Consider the following 17,643-nt stretch of genomic DNA (forward strand, 5'->3'; position numbering starts at 1 on the left):
GCTGCAACACGAGGGCATCATCTCCCCAGTGTAATTCAGCGAGTGGGTCAGCCCGATTGTTCCAGTACTCAAAAGTGATGGCATGGTCAGGATTTGCGGCGATTATAAAGTAACTATTAATCGTTTCTCGCTACAGGACCAATACCTGCTACCTAAGGCAGATATTCTATTTGTGATGCTGGCAGGAGGCAAGACGTTCACCAAGCTCGACCTGACTTCAGCCTACATGATGCAGGAGCTGGAGGAGTCTTCGAAGGGCCTCACCTGCATCAACACGCACAAGAGACTGTTCATTGACAACAGATGCCCGTTTGGAATTCGGTCGGCTACAGCGATCTTCCAGAGAAACATGGAGAGCCTACTCAAGTCGGTACCACGCACGGTGGTTTTTCAGGATGACATATTGGTCACAGGTCGGACACCGTCGAGCACCTACAAAACCTGGAGGAGGTCCTCCAGCGACTGGAACGCGTAGGGCTGCGGCTGAAGAGGTCGAAATGCGTCTTCATGGCAACAGAAGTAGAGTTTTTGGGGAGAAAGATCGCGGCAGACGGCATTCAGCCCACAGACGCCAAGACAGAGGCTATCTATGGGGTACTGAAGTTGCATGTTCAGCCATGAACTCATTGAATGGCGGTGCAGGCTAGAAGGGCCGAATGGCCTACTCCTGCACCTATTTTCTATGTTTCTATGTTTCTATGTTTCTATCAGGAACGCGCCCAGGTCACAGAACGTCACGGAGCTGCGGTCGTTCCTGGGACTCCTCAACTATTTTGGTAACTTCCTACCGGGGTTAAGCACCCTCTTAGAGCCCCTACATGTGTTATTGCATAAAGGTGAGAACTGGGTATGGGGAAAAACACAAGTAATTGCTTTTGAGAAAGCCAGAAACATTTTATGCTCCAACAAGCTGCTTGTATTGTATAACCCGTGTAAAAGATTTGTGCTAGCATGTGATGCATCGTCGTACGGAGTCGGGTGTGTATTACAACAAGCTGACGTTGCGGGGAAGTTGCAACCTGTCACCTATGCTTCCAGGAGCTTGTCTAAGGCCGAGAGGGCCTACAACATGATTGAGAAAGAGGCATTAGTGTGTGTGTTTGGTGTAAAGAAAATGCATCAGTACCTGTTTGGCCTCAAATTTGAGCTGGAAACCGATCACAAGCCCCTCATATTCCTGTTCGCTGAAAACAAGGGGATAAATACTAATGCCTCAACCCACATACAAAGGTGGGTGTCATGTATTTCACCATCTTGCAATGACAATAGTTATGTAACTGTAACTCATGCACACTGTACCTGTACCCTTGAAATGCACACCCTGACCACAGGGGGTGAGCTTGTGTGAGACACTCCTCACCTGGGTTTCCAAGTATATAAGGGGAGGTCCCACCCAGGGTCAGCACTCCTTGGTCCTGGGCATAAAGCGAAGGTCACAGAGTGACTGTGTTTGATACATACATGCCTCGTGTGAGTTTGTAACAAGGTGTAGAGACACTACATTTGGCGACGAGAAACGGGAATCACCGAACCACGAGAATGGTCACCAGTGGCACAGAGGAACGCTACTGTGTGGGTGAGGACTGGGACGACTTCGTGGAAAGACTCCAGCAGAGCTTTGTCACAAAGGACTGGCTGGAAGAGACAGTGGCTGACAAGCGGAGGGCGCATCTACTGACCAGCTGCGGGCCACAGACGTATCCGCTGATGAAATACCTGCTCGCACCCCAAAAGCCAGCGGACAAGTCCTTCGAAGAGCTCAGACAGCTGATCAGTGAGCATCTCAAGCTGGCAAGTAGCGTACACATGGCCCGGCACCGGTTCTACTCTCACCGGCATCGGGAGGGTCAAATCGTCTTGGACGTCGTGGCGGAACTGCGGCGATTGGCCAGTCTCTGTAAGTTCTCCGATGCCTGCAGGGGGAGATGTTCAGGGACTTTTTCATTGAGGGCATTAATCATGCCGGCATTTACAGGAAGCTCATAAAGACTAAGGACTTGACTTTAGAAGGGGCGGAGTTGATAGCTCAGACCGCCTCACCTTGTAAATAGTTTTCACTTTGACTTTGGGGGGGGGGGGCGGCGGAGTGTTGTTGTGTATCTGTAAAGCATGCACTCCCATGTTCCGCCACCAGGGAGTGCAGCCCCTGAAGTCCCAACATTCCTTGGGAGCACTGCATATAAGCCAGCCCCGAAGACCTGTTCCTCTCTCTGGAGTGTCTTAATAAAAACTGAGGTCACTGTTACTTTAACCTCCCTGTGTGCAGCCTCATTTGTGTTAGGAACACAGCAAAAAGTATGTTGTATAATGAGCTGAGACTGAATCATTTGTGGGGATTGTTATCAAATCTGAGAGCCTTAAAAAAAATCTATCAGTCCCCTGAATCTGCCAACATCAAAGAAATATTTGGAGTAAGATTTATTTAATTAGTGAAAGTCATTGACAACCCATTTAACACATGTGGAACTGTCTTAGACTGAGATGCCTGAAACCAGGAAGATTTATGATCAGCAGAAGGGACAGGGACAGACAACCCATTTAACAATAGAGAGCCGCCTTTATTTTCGAGTGGCATAGGTCAGATTTTTTTTAATGAATGAAACTCAATTCCTTCTCCTGTGAAACACCCTGCGACGTTTTACTACGTTAAAAGCGCTATATAAATACAAGTTGTTGTTGTTGCTGCTTCCGCGCGTCCCTTAGCAGGTCCGCAATCCTCCGGCACTGGCCTCGTAACCGCTCGGCCATTTCCGACAGTTGGCCCGAAGAAACTCGGCTGTAGCTCGGACAATCGGCAGGTCCCTTCCTCCCAGCCCCGCCCGAATTTGGGCTCGGTAATTCCCGTCACTGTTCGGGGGGGCGCTCGGTAATTCCCGTCACTGCTCGGGGAGCACTCGGTAATTTCCGTCAGCGCTCGGGGCCTCCTGCCTTGTTTCCAGACGGCTTTATGTCTGCTCGGTCTGGGGGGGCGGGGAATGGTGGTGCGCGTGCGCGGCCGCCATCTTGCCGGCGTTCCGTGTTCCAGTGACAGGGACTGTGAGTGGAAATCAGCCTCATCATAATAAAGGCGAGGAGCCACGACTCTGCGCTCCCTTAGCAACCGGGGCCTGTCTCTCCGCATAGGCCGCGCCGTTAGCCGGCTCCCGACCAGAGAACGGCCCCGCCTCCTCCATTATCATTATATATATTATAGATAGATATTAATTTTGAATGATGCGGTGAAACGGCCGGCGGAGCGGCGCCCTCAGCACCGGGGACCTAGGGCCTGCGATGCTGCCGCCGGGCGGTGTGAGGAGTTTGTGTGAGGAGGCTTGAGGAAAGTGTCCGGCTCGGCCCGAGCCGCCGACCCGTCCCGCGACTCGGGGCACGTTCCCTTGAGTGAAAAGCGAGCGGGATCATCATCACCCACCCCGGTTAAAATGTCGGCAGCGGCTTGAGATGAGCCGGCGGGAGGAGAGGGGGAGGAGGCGTTTCGTTTGAAAAGAGGGCAGCGCTCAGCCAGCCAGCGTGTGTGAGGGAGAGAGAAGGGGAGAAGGGGGTGGGCTCAGAGCAGACGCCGGTCGGCCGGGTAGGTCGACTCAGCTCAGCTCAACTCCGCTCACATCCCCCGGCCCCCCCAGCTTGCACTTTGCTGGTTTGCCGCAGCCGGGTCCCGGGGTGTGAGTGTTTGTGTGTGTGTTCGGGGAGAGTAGAGCCGGGGTCCCGGGGGTTTCTTCTCCTTTTCTCAATGCGATGATGCACCAGTCGGAAAGCGCGGCGGACAGGAAGATGGCGCACCCGCTCTACCCTCGGCGGAGCAGCAACCCGGCCGCCGCCGCCGCTCCTGTTCCTTCCTCGGCCTCGCTCACCAGCCTGATGGGCGCCTCCGCCGGCCGCTCGCACCCAGAGGACGTGCCGCCGGCCACCATGCGCTCGGCCGCCGTCGCGCCGGGCCCCGGTCCGATCCCCAACCCCAGCTCCGTGCCGGCTCCTGGCGCCTCCTCGGCCGGGCCGCATCCGCCGCAGAGTCTCAGCCTCCATCCTCCTACTCCTGCTGGTGCTGTGCCGCCCGTCTCCATGGCCGGGGCCCAGATGAAGAAGAAGAGCGGCTTTCAGATCACCAGCGTGACACCGGCACAGAACAACGCCGGCTCCAACAACAGCATCGCCGAGGACACCGAGAGCTACGACGACATGGACGAGTCTCACACCGAGGACCTGTCGTCTTCCGAGATCCTGGACGTCTCCAGGGCCACCGACTACGAGCCGGAGCGGAGCTCTTCCGAGGAAACTTTAAACAACGTCGGGGACGCCGAGACCCCCAGCGCCCTGTCTCCGAATCAGCCTCGCCTGCCTCAGCACCAGACAACTTTGTTTAACGGCAGCATCCACGGCCTCCATCCACACCACCACCATCACCCTCATCCTCACCATCATCATCATCACCACCACCATCACCCTGCCATGGTGGCAGGGCCCGGGATAGTCACTGCTGCTGCTGCACCTTCAGGAGGAGGAATAATGCCTTCTGCAAATGTTACCACTTGTACTGAAAAAAATGGCATCAGTGCCCCCATGTCTGGATTAGTGAGCAGCTCAGTTGGTACTCCTGCACCACTGACGTCCAACATCAGTACCCCAGGTAATGGCAATGCCAGAACTGTAAGTGGATTGAGCGGTGTTGGTAGTAATGTACACATCAACGTTGCTGGGACAAGTGGTGGTGCCAATGCCAATGCTGTTGGTAGTACTGCCAGTGTCATTGGGGCTTCTAATACTGCAATTTCTACGAGTGCAGTAGGAGGCCAAGTGCCTGCAGTCAGCCAGCAGCCTGCAGCTGGCAGTTCCAGATTTAGAGTTGTGAAACTGGATTCTAGTACTGAACCATACAAGAAGGGTCGGTGGGTTTGCACTGAATTTTATGACAAGGAAAATGCCACTGTTCTCACCGAAGGCACGTCTGTGAACAGGACAGTGGAAAGTGTAAAGCAAGCTGCTGCTGATGCAAATCTGGAACGGGAAAGTACAAGTGGCGGGAGTTCGGTAAGCAGTACTTTGAGTGCAGTTGGTTATTATATAGAAAATGCTGGTAATGGAGAGCCAGGGTTGGTTTCTGCACCTCAGCAACAGGCCTTTCAATCACTCTGTAATCAGCAGTTAGATTTTAGCAGCAGTGGTGCTCTGCCACAAAGTGTTTCCCAGCCACAGCTTACACAAATTCAGTTGCATTCACAAGATGTTATGCATTCGCAGCAGAAGTCAAGTGCTCCCCTCTCTGGTCGAACAAGTATCAGTAATGTAACTAATGTTCAAGTCCCAATTCAACAGCAGTTACCATATTCTCAGCAACAACAGCCTTCGCAGACCATGTCAGCTGTGCCCCAGTCACAGCAACTATCGTATCCTCAGCAACAGCCAGCTTCACAGATGACAACACAGCATATTATGTCATCAAATACAAGTGCTGTCATTACAGAATATGTGCAGCAACCTCAAATGCAGCCCTCTGCACAAGCCATGCAGCAGAGCAGTGGTGGGGTAGGATCAGCAGCACCATCAGGCCAACCACAAACTGTTCAAGGCCAAGCACAATCTGTATTAGCACAAGCACAATCTGGACTGGCACCAAGTCAGCCTGTGGGACATGTTTCAACAATGATGCCACCTGCTGGTGCTGCCAACGGGCAGCTGGTAACAGGTCAACAAGGGAATACAATCTCTTTGTTACAACAGTCTTCACCACCTATTAACCAGTCAGCACCAATCGGCTTGCAGCCAAGTGCTCCTCCACCTGTAGGACAGCAAGTAGGACAGCCTTTGCAGAGCGGGATGGTACAGCAGCAGGGCAATACATCAGGGCTTATGCAGCAAGTAACTATGGCACCACAGAAACAACAGTTGTTACCACAACCTCAAGGTCAAGGAGTTGAGTGTATTGTTCAAAGTGTGAACAATCAGCAGATAACTGGAATAAGTTCTACACCATCTACTGTTACTGCCAACCTGCCCAGTGTTGGATCTAATGTATCTACCAATGTATCTGCAAACGCTGTTCCTCAACAAACCACTACGCAGACCTCTGTTGTGCAGAATGGCAATTTGATTCAGAATGCCAGCCAGCCTTCTATACCAACAAATGTAAGCGTCCCTACGGCACAAGGAGGACCACAGAAAATGGTGCCAGGCTTTGCTCAGTACACAGGACCCATCCAGTCACTCTTGAATGCCGTGGAAGATTCCCGACGACCTACAGACCAGCCAGCGCTGAATGTACATCAGGTAGCTATTGGAGAAAGCGTGCTGAGTGCAGCTTCTGCTTTGGTCCAGGAAATTGCCAGCAGTGCCAACCTACCTGCTTCTGCATCACTACTTCCTTTAAAGACCTTGCCACTGTCCATGCAGCCTGTGGATGGTGACGATGACAGGTAAGAGTAGGTTTTGGCATAGCCTATTTGTGTGTGAGATTTTTTTTTTTAAAGTGTAAGCTCCAAGTTTGCATCGAAAATACTTTTTCTACAGGAAATGTGGTTTAGTATTTGTTGCATTTTGCACATTTAATTCTTTGAACTGTGGCTGCTGTTTACAAGATCCAGACAGTGATGATTTTACATTGATAATTCGAACAGCGGTGTTTTTTTAAAATAGTTTTCTTCAGAGGTATTTGATTGCACATTGGACACAGATATCATGAGTCAAAATGGCTTCTCACACTTCTGTAGACACAACTTTAAAAAAAATTCTTAAATTAACCAGTACTAGATAAAAGTAACATAATACTGCAGTTAAGTAAGACTATAGCAGTTTGTAGCCTGCAGAAGAAAGAATGGGACTATAAAATCTTCCACATAATAGTAAAAATATGGACATTTAAAATTACATCTAAGAATCTGCAGAAGAAAAATGTAATTTGTTCTTTACCTTGTGTTGTAACTATTGGTGTTTGTCATATGCTCAGCCCCATTGCAGCTGATGGTTGAGTATAGGAAAAGGGAGAAAAGTAGCTGAAAAATTGCAAGGCATGGAAGTTTTGCGTGGCTGAAGTATTCCTGCTTTGGAATAATTAAGCTCTTAAAGAAATAATTTAATCTTGTTCAATGAGTTGGCATTTGCAGTTGTGCAGCTGGATGATGTCCAGTGTTTATCACTGTCATATTACCTTGAATTTAAATGATGGAGCATTGCCATGGAAGGGCACACTGATTTTTTTTTTAATGTATTTTTAGTTTCCAATTTGTGAATTTTTTTTATGCCTCATTAGTTGTGAAATTAGGATTAAAAAGAAAGAGTTGCCTTGCGCACTCAAAATAGTTTAGAAGGTGACATTTGACCCATGTAGAATATGAGCTGCACGCTGCACACTGAATCAGCCAGTTGTTTGGCTTGCCTGCCCTACATTGCTATCGAATAGTGTAATGCTATAGCACTCTGAACAGGGGGCTTGGTTCTACCTCCCCTTTCATTGGTGATTGGCATGGAGCTGCTGCAGAACTGGTGCCTTGTGCCAAAGTTTATACAAATGCTTAACAGATGGTTGATGGATTCAGATAAAAAGATGACTGCCAAAGATAGTGAGAACCGAAAGCTCCTAGAATATGAATGCAATCTTTTCCTTTCTTTGTCAATTACCAGTATCTGATCCATTTTCCACGTTTAAGTATCTGAAAATGCATATTTTGTTCTACTAAAAGTATTTGCAAAAAAAATGATTTGAATTAAAAAATTTAAAATTGCAATGTTTACTGTAATTTACCCCTTCCCCCCTCTTTCCCCCCCCCCCCCCCAAGACTTGTAGTATTTTGTCAAAGCAAGCTTGATATGAATGGAAGTGTGCATTCATTTGCATATGCATACTTATTGTTTTTACCATATAAAATGCACTTTTTGCATTAGAAAATAGAGATGGGGAAACAGTAAGTACATGTTATATGTCTGTGTATTTTGTATGTGGACATAAATAAGGTTCTGTTGCAAAAGAAAGACTGCAGATTGACTTTCAGAATGTAGCGATAATAGTTTTAAGTCCCCATTACTTCTGTTCACTAGATATAGGCACTGGGTGTATGGTACAGGATGGATTCATCTCTCGTTAACCTTCAGTTAATGGATCTGAAATGGGCAGTGGTTAAGGCACACTTGACTCCGAGTGTTACTGGGCTAGAGAGAGACTGGGAGAATTATCCAAGGTTCCATCTCCTATTTCTGTTCAGTCATCCCTGCCGGAAAGTGTGCAAGAGATGCAGAATACGATAAAGTGTGATTTTTCTCCCCCCCCCAAATTTATTAGATTCACTTGAACAATGTTGGTGCCTGTAGAATTCTACTCCAGCATAAATCACTGCCCAGCAGAGGAGGGGAAAGACTGAGATCAGGAGGAGATAGTGGTATGATGTAAAGTTTTCAGATATGCGATGCATCATGGTAGAGCTTTATTGCTCCACTTAAAAATTGAAATAGGCGATAATGGGGTCCTTGCAAAAGAGAGCCTTAAATCTGCTCTGCTATGTTATGACATGTCAAAGTTTACACCAGTTCAACAATGACATCCTGGGAGCTATTTATGGTGAGTCTGTGGCTACCTGTCAAACCAAAGTGATTAACACGATCAGCTTCTCGCTTCCCGTTCACCCTCGCCCCCTCCCCATTTCTACAAACGTTATCTTATCTGTTCACTCCAAGACTTAAAGGGTCACTATAAATGCAAGCACTAAAACATGTAGCACATTATAACATCGGAAAGGATGGACGCGAATTCACTGTGGGCATTTTCTCCTTTTGCTTGCTATGGGATGGCTTGGAGCGATACCGTATTTCAAATGATCAATCTTTTTTTAGATAGGAACTTGTTTCCTTTGGATGGCCTTGGGAAGAGGGAAGCTGTTTTTTTATTAAAATCTTGTTGGGATTGTTCTAGTCAAATCTTTATCTAGATATTTGTCATTGTCCTAAGAATTTAAAGGTGCTGCTTGAAATAATGTGGAGGGCTGCATTTAATTCTCCACCCCCTAAAGAAAACCCTTGGTGTTACCAATAATTGACCAAGGAATGGACATCATGTTTCCCTTGATATTGGCTCCTGACAGATTTGAAAGTTTAGATACCTGTGATTGCAACTAGTGGGAGTGAAAGTTAAGGTGGTAGAACCTTTTATAATCCAATCTCTAACAGTTAAGCAATGATGGGATGCCGGGGTGGGAGGTATTGGGAGATTAAACTGTTAATAAAACTTTGGAACCCAATGAGTGCATCAATGCAATTTACGAATGCAACTAGAAAATGCAAAGTTTTACAAAGGCAAATATCTAGATGCATGAACTTAAGGTTTTTGTATTTTTAGGTAGCATGGCTCACCAAAAAGAAACTGATGACTAGTCTAATTTGACACGCTGCAGGATTTTTTTGCATAAAATTTGGCCTGTAACAATATCGCTTGCAAATTTACTACTTGCCTTGAGCAGAACCTTTTTGCAATGTAATTTAAAAAAAATACTCAATCTTCCCTGGTGTTCATGAACAAAATACAATTCTTTCCCTCTAACTCTTCATTGAATGTCTGATTCTTTTTCTCTAGCACTTCCACTTCCTGTCTCCCTATTTTCATTCATGTCTCTATCTGTTTAATGCTGATATGTCTCCCTTTTTCTGCATGCCTTCCCTCTACCCAGATTCCCTCTCCCCTGCATGTATTTGTGTCACCTCATACACTTTCTTTCTCTCTCACTGTCTCCTTTCCCCCATGGCCCCCAATATGTAGGGTCCTTGGCTCACAAAGATTCATAAATGCTGTTTCTGACTATGAAGGAGGGACCAGCAGTTCAGCCCTGGAGGGTTTGAGGACTGGGATGGGAATTGGATGGCAGAGCCTTGGACTAATGTTGAATTAACGTAGAAATGTAGAGATTGATTACTTTGGAAAGGATTAGGTGAAAAAGGGATTTTAAGGAGGGTGTTGAGGGATTTCAGGAGATCTCAAGGCTAGAGTCAGATGAATGGATAGTTTTGGGGAGGTTGGAGGAAGTTAGAGATTGGTAAATGCAAGGTCATGAATACAAATATAATTGAGATTTTTAAATTGGAGGTGTTGGAGGACTTGGGCCAATGTAGGTCACTCAGGACAGGAGTAATGGGTGAGTGGCCTTGGTGTGGGTTAGGATGCGTGCAGCAGAGTTTTGGATGAGCTGAAATTTATAGAGCATGGAAGAAAACATTGTAATAGTCAAGTCTGGGGGTGACAAACGCATGGATGAAGGTTTCTGCAGCAGATAGGCTAAGGCGAGCAATGGTACGGAGGTGGAAATGGGTAGTTTGTGATGGAGAGGATATGGGGTCGGAAGTTCAGCTTGGGGTCCAATAAGGCACTGAGGCTGCAAACAGTTTTTCAATCTGATAAAGTGGCTGGGATGGAAGCGGCAATCTGTGGCAATGGTACAGAGCGAGAGCTGAAGATGATTGCTTTGATCTTCCTGATGTGTAACTGGAGGAAATTGCAGTTCATCCAAGATTGGATGCCAGACAAACAATCTGTCAACAGAGCCAGTAGAGGGCCCTTAAGGGGAAAAGCTGGATATCGCCAGGGTACATGTGGAAGCTGACCGTGTGTTTGGATGTTGTCACTAAGGGACAGTATGTAAATGAAGAAGGAGGGTTCGAATGATAAATCTTTGGGCGATTGCAGTGATAATGTGGGGCAGGAAAAGAATGCTAGCTGCAGTTTGATAGGTAAGAGTGGAACCAAGTGAAGGTGGATAGTGGAGGAAAGGTATTGGCTGCAGAGAGGATGAGGAGAGAAAATACACTACTGTCACAGTTACAGCGGATGTCATTTGTGACTTTGATTAGTGTTTTCGTGCTTGCTCTCTTCCATCCCCCTTTTCTTTGTGTCCATCTCTGTCTAAGTTTTGTTTTATCGCTTTGTCTGTCTCTATATGGCATATAAATTATAATTCACAAGATCTTTTGTCTCAGCCTTTTATACAACTGTTTATCTGCGATATAGCCATGTGAAAGCACATTTGCTCTTCAAATAGTGCACAGACTTCCTAATCTTGGAACACCTTTGAAAGCTCGTTGCTTACCACAAGGAATATTTGGGGGCGGCGGTGGACACAATGTTTTGGAGAAGAAAGGCCATTTAGCCTAGCGAAGGTTAGAGGAGACTTTCTGTCAGGTACACTCCGATCAGTTCTTGTGTATTTCTAGTACTGCAGCATGAATATGGAACCCAAAAAAGGACATTTGACCCTTCCAACAGCTCATGTAATTTCTACTGTTGTGGACACTCCATAATTTGATGATCTGAAGGAGGCTTGGTGTCCAATTTAAAACTTCAAAGAGGGAACAAAAACAATTTCTTCCTGATCTAGAAGATAATCACATGAAAACTGAGATCAGTTTATCTTATTCATCCCTCACAGTTTGCATTACATCAATGCTACCTTATTCTGTATGGAATTAATCACTTTTATGTTGACAATTTTAATCCTATAATATCAATCTTTTTTATAACCATTGGTCCATAAGGTATTTCATATTGTTAGTTTGTTTCCAGAGGCCTACCCCTGGGGCCTGAGTTATGTTTCAATCCTAGAGTTGAATTTTCATTTGACTCTTGAGTCATTGGGATGTCTAGGCCCTTTGACAAATTCTGAGAAATGTTATGGGAGTTACAGTTTTCACCTTGCTTCTGTGGAAGGACAGTGCCCTGGGTGTGAGATTTTTAATATGACAATGAAATGTAAGTCCTGGTGGAGCAAGAGACATCATAAATGAAGGATTCTGTAGAGTTTAAGCCATTAAATAAAAATTGAGTCTAGGATGAGGGAGACTGAGATTGGTGCCGGCATGGCAGAGGGATATTTTGGGCACTTTAATACTGGACTTTAACATATTGGCCAGAGTCAGCCAATCCTGGACCACGTTCAAAGTTCTAGTCACAGGAAGCTTAGAATGGCGAAGCTTCCTCGTGCAGTGCTAGACAGACACCTTCAAGGTCTACAAATCCATTGGATGTAAGTGGAGAAACATGTATTTCATAGTTATGTAAATAATTTGAGAGAGTTTTGGGGTGCAAGCAGGGAAGGTACTTGCAGCTAAAGGAAATATTGCAAATCTACCGGATGAGATGGGCCAACAATTACTTGCATTTTTTTGAGCACCTTTTAATGTAGGAAGATGTCTCTAAATGCTTCATAGAAGCCAACATAAAAGGGAATTAACGGCTAGTAAGAGAAGGGGTTGGGCCGATTAGGGACCAAAATGGAGACCTACGCATGGAGGCAGAGGGCATGCCTGAGGTACTAAATGAGTACTTTGCATCTGTCTTTACCAAGGAAGAAGATGCTGCCAAAGTCATAGTGAAAGAGGAGACAGTTGAGATACTGGATGGGATAAAAATTGATAGAGGAGGTACGAGAAAGACTGGCTGTGCTTAAGTAGATAAGTCACCAGGACCGGAGGGGATGCATACTAGGATGCTGACTGAAGTAAAGATGGAAATTGCAGAGGTACTAGCTGTAATCTTCCAATCTTTCTTGGATATGGGGTTGTGCCAGAGGATTGCAAATGTTACGCCCTTGTTCAAAAAAAGGTGCAAGGATAAACCCAGCAACTACAGGCCAGTCAGTTTAACCTCAGTAGTGGGGAAGCTTTTAGAAACTATAATCCGGGTCAAAATTAAGAGTCACTTGAACAAGTGTGGATTAATTAAGGAAAGCCAGCACGGATTTGTTAAAGGCAAATCATGTTTAACTAACTTGATTTGAGTTTTTTGATGAGGTAACAGAGAGGGTTTGTGAGGGCAATGCAGTTGATGTGGTGTATAAGGACTTCCAAAAGGTGTTTGACAAAGTGCCACATAATAGGCTTGCCAGCAAAATTGAAGCCCATGGAATAAAAGAGACCGTGGCAGCATAGATAGAAAATTGGCAAAGTGACAGGAAACAGAGAGTAGTAGTGAACTGTTGTTTTTTAGACTGGAGGAAGGTATACAGTGGTGTGCCCCAGGAGTCGGTACTAGGACCACTACTTTTCATGATACATATTAATGACTTAGACTTGGGTGTACAGGGCATAATTTCAAAATTTGCAAAGTATACAAAACTTGGAAGTGTGGTGAACAGTGAGGAGGCTAGTAATAGACTTCAAGAGGACATAAACAGGCTGGTGGATTGGGCGGGCAAGAGGCAGATGAAATGTAACGTAGAAAAGTGCGAAGTGATACATTTTGGTAAGAAGAATGAGGAGCGGCAATATAAATTAAAGGGTACAACTCTAAAGGGGATGCAGGGACAGAGACCTGGGGTTATATGTGCACAAATCGTTGAAGGTGGTAGGGCAGGATGAGAAAACAGTTAAGAGCATAATGGAATCCTGGGCTTCATAAATAGGGCATAGAGTACAAAAGCAAGGAAGTTATGATGAACCTTTATAAAACAATGGTTCGACCTCAACTGCAGTATTGTGTCCAATTCTGTGTCCCACACGTGAGGAAGGATGTGAAAGCCTTGCAGAGGGTGCAGAAAAGATTTACGAGAATGATTCCAGGGATGAGGGACTTCAGTTACGTGGATAGACTGGAGAAGCTGGGGTTGTTATCCTTGGAGCAGAGAAGATTAGGAGGAGATTTGATAGAGTTGTTTAAAATCATGAAGTGTCTAGAGAGAGTGGATAGAGAGAAACTGTTCCCATTGGCGGAAAGGTCGAGAACCTGAGGTGATTGGCAGAAGAACCAAAGGCAACATGAGGAAAAACTATTCTTACGCAGCACGTGATTAGGATCTGGAATGCACGGCCTGAAAGGGTGCTGGAGACAGATTCAATCGTGGCTTTCAAAAGGGAGCCTCCTCACTGTTCACCACACTTCCAAGTTTTGTATACTTTGCAAATTTTGAAATTATGCCCTGTACACCCAAGTCTAAGTCATTAATATGTATCATGAAAAGTAGTGGTCCTAGTACCGACTCCTGGGGCACACCACTGTATACCTTCCTCCAGTCTAAAAAACAACAGTTCACTACTACTCTCTGTTTCCTGTCACTTTGCCAATTTTCTATCTATGCTGCCACGGTCTCTTTTATTCCATGGGCTTCAACTTTGCTGGCAAGCCTATTATGTGGCACTTTGTCAAACACCTTTTGGAAGTCCTTATACACCACATCAACTGCATTGCCCTCAAACCCTCTCTGTTACCTCATCAAAAAACTCAAATCAAGTTAGTTAAACATGATTTGCCTTTAACAAATCCGTGCTGGCTTTCCTTAATTAATCCACACTTGTTCAAGTGACTCTTAATTTTGACCCGGATTATAGTTTCTAAAAGCTTCCCCACTACCGAGGTTAAACTGACTATCCTGTAGTTGCTGAGTTTATGAAATGGATAAGTACCTGAACGAAAAAAAATGAAAGGCAATGGAGAAAGGGTGGGGGAGTGGGTCTAGCTGAAGTACTCTTGCAGAGAGCCGGCATGGGCTTGACTGGCTGAATGGCCGCCTCCTGTGCTGTAACCATTCTATGATTCTAAGCGTAATCTTGACAAAAAATGACATTGGGCCAAAGATGATACTTTGGAGGAGTGACTAAAAGCTTGGTCAAGGTGGGAGAGCGAGCTTTAGGGGGGGAATTTCAGTGCCTGGGTCCTAGATAGCTGAAGGCATGGCAGCCAGTGGTGGGATGAAGGGAGTTGGAGATGCGCAAAAGGCCAGAGTTTGAGGAACTCAGAGTTGTGTGGGGGGTGGGGGCGCTGAAGGAGGTTTTGAGCTATTGGTGAGATTGTGAAGGGATTTAAACTCTAGGATGAGAAATTTAAATTGGAGGACTGGGGGCCAATGTAGGTCAGCAATTTGTGCCTGTTAAGATGCAGGCATCAGCGTTTTGGAGGGGCTGAAGTTTATGGAGGGTGGAGGATGAGAGGCTGGCCAGAAAAGTATGGAATAGTCAAGTTTGAGTTGACATGAAGTGACTGTAAATGAGTCTCGGTAGATCACAGTTGCCTCCTTGCTTGCCTCTGGCTTATCAACCTTCTGGCAAGGTTTGTCAGGAACAAGAACCCAGGCCCATACTTCCAACCAGGGCTGCTGAGGCCTCTTCCTGCAGTCCTGCCGTGATAGCTGAAATCAGCACTAACTGGGCATTGAACCTGGTCTGTGACTCAGCTGCTCCCTCCTGTTAGAATTATATTGGGATATAATTTTGTTTTTGGAAGGTTAATGTTTCAGCAATATTTCTGCATGATTTCCACCGTTACTGAGTTCTGCTCCCAAATTAGTTTGATTGCCAACAGGTTGTTGGTTAGCTTGTCTCTGAAATTGCCAAGTGTCAGTATCAGAGTTGTCACTTTGTGCTGCAGAGGTTTACATCTGATAACCTAACCACTTTCGGGTAAGGTTTGCTTCAGGCCAGCTGAATAGTCACTTAAGCAGCAATGTAGTTTTAACCCTGAATACTACTTCCCTTGCCACCTCCTCCCCCCTCATCTTCTGAACATGCTGTTGCCATTTGCTCACCTTGACCCCCAAGTGGCCATTCTTCATGCTTGAGCCTTCCCACAGTATCTTGCAAACTTCTGTGTGTGTGTACACTCACCATCTGAATTTAACTCCAGACAAAGCATTTTCTCACAATATGGTAACATTTGATTTGCCAAAAAACTCAAAAATGACTTATTATCCCAAGCTGGATAATAACTGGGCTGCTGAATTAAAAAAAGTAGCTTATTTAGCAGTGGGCTAGAGATGGTCAAATGTAAACATGCTGCAAACTAAGGCCTGTTCTTTCATGTGCTATCATGTACTGCAACTGCTTGGTGGGTGTTTTGGTGTATACTGCCTCCAAAAAAACATCCTTTTGTTGACAAACCGGTGGATTTTTACTACAGGATAGCAATCTATTAGCTTTGGTTCTATGGCTTTCTCAAGGTGCCTTTGCTTTTACATTGATTGTGTTCAGTCAGCCGCAGATTGTAAAATAGGTGAACTCCACACTCTGGTCTGTGTTGAGAATGAAGTTCAAAGGTACATAGATACTCTTTCCCATTGGTGCACAGCAGTAGTATAGCATTGTCTATGGATACTTTTTGGGGGATTTAACTGAAATAAATCATAAGTTATAGTAGAAAACTCCTATCTTGCTGCTGGTACAAGTGAAACTTGAGCTCTGACTGTCGTGCTCTCCTTTTTATTGCATCTGCCTATCATTTGAAGGTGGCAGTGACATGAAAGTTGGTTTATTGGAGAGACATTTTGTAAAGTTAAAATGGAAATCAGTGGCATGTGACTGGCTGGAAAACCTTGTGAAACTTCATTTTTTTCCAATGAAAATAAATTGACATTGGCTTATTACATAGTATTACATAGAATTTATAGTAGTGTTTATCTAGCTTCTGCATAAATGCATCTAGGCTAGTTACTTTAATTACTCTGTGGTAGCAAATTCCACATTCTAATGACTCTCTGGGTAAAGAAGGTTCTCCTGAATTTCCTAGTTATTAAATCCAATATCATATTTATGGCCCTAATTCTGGTCTCTGCTGCAAGTAGAAACATCTTCTCTACATCTATCCCATCAAACCCTTTCATTATCTCAAAGACCTCTATCAGGTCATCTCTCAGTCTTCTCTTTTCTAGAGAGAAGTTCCCCAGCCTGTACAAAGGTATAACCCCTCCATTCTGGTATCATCCTTGTAAATCCTTTTGCACCTTCTCCAGGCTGAAGACCAGATCAGTTCACAGTACTCAGTGTGTCTAACCAAGGTTTTATACAACTTTAACATAACTTCTCTCCTTCTCCATTCTAACCTTCTAGAAATTATCCCCAGAGTTTTGTTTGCTTTTTTATGGCATTATTAACCTGCATCGCTATTTTTCGTGACTTGTGTATCTGTACCCCTCGATCCCGCTGCCATTTCATTTCCAAGTTGTATGTGGCCTCCTTATTCTTCCCACCAAAATGCACCAACTCACTTACCTATATTGAATTTCATTTGCCAATTATATGCCCATTCTGCAAGTTTATTCACATCTTCCTGTATTAAAGCCCTCCCCCCCCCAATTTGGTGTAGTCTGCAAATTTAGAAATTGTACTTCTGATTCCTCAGTCCAAATGGTTTAGGTAAATGGTGAACAACAGTGGTCCTAGCACTGATTCTTTTGGAACATCACTTCCCACTGTTTGCCGGTCTGACTACCTTTAACCCCAATTCACTGTTTTCTGTTTAATATCCAGCTTGCTATCCATTTTGCTACTTGTCCTCTGGTTCCACGTTCTGATTGCAGTCATGAGTCTACTGTGCAGTACCTTATCGAAAGACTTTTGACGATCCAAATATATTATGTTTAATGCATTACCCTTGTCTACCTGTGTCAGCCGTGGCTCATTTGCTAGCACTCAAGCCTCTGAGTCATAGAATGGTTGCAGCACAGAAGGCCAAATGGCCCGTCGAGCCCGTGCCGGCTCTCTGTGCTTCAGCTCGTCCCACTCCCCCGCCCTTTCCCTGTAACTCTGCAAATTTTTTTCTTTCAGGTGCTTATCCAACTCTCTTTTGAAAGCAGTGATTGAGTCTGCCTCCATCACCTTTCAGGCAGTGCATTCCAGATCCGAAACACTCGCTGTGTAAAAAAAAAAAAAGTTTTTTTCTTGTGTTGTCCTTTTCTGCCAATCACTTTAAATCTATGT

The 17,643-nt window shown here is 45.3% G+C and overlaps 1 protein-coding gene across 3 annotated transcripts in view; it reads left to right on the plus strand.

The window, feature by feature from the left end:
- The first annotated feature begins 3,000 nt into the window (after positions 1-3,000).
- Positions 3,001-17,643, plus strand: part of LOC139276309 (TSC22 domain family protein 1-like) — a 307,775-nt gene continuing 293,132 nt past the window's right edge. For 2 of the 3 annotated variants that reach the window (XM_070894105.1, XM_070894107.1), the window contains exon 1: positions 3,001-6,404. In XM_070894105.1, coding sequence (XP_070750206.1) covers positions 3,733-6,404 — 2,672 coding nt within the window. In that variant the 5' untranslated portion in view covers positions 3,001-3,732. The remainder of the gene's footprint in view (positions 6,405-17,643) is intronic. The other variant, XM_070894104.1, reaches the window with a different exon arrangement.

Source organism: Pristiophorus japonicus, chromosome 11, assembly GCF_044704955.1.
Source record: "Pristiophorus japonicus isolate sPriJap1 chromosome 11, sPriJap1.hap1, whole genome shotgun sequence".
NCBI lineage: Eukaryota > Metazoa > Chordata > Chondrichthyes > Pristiophoridae > Pristiophorus > Pristiophorus japonicus.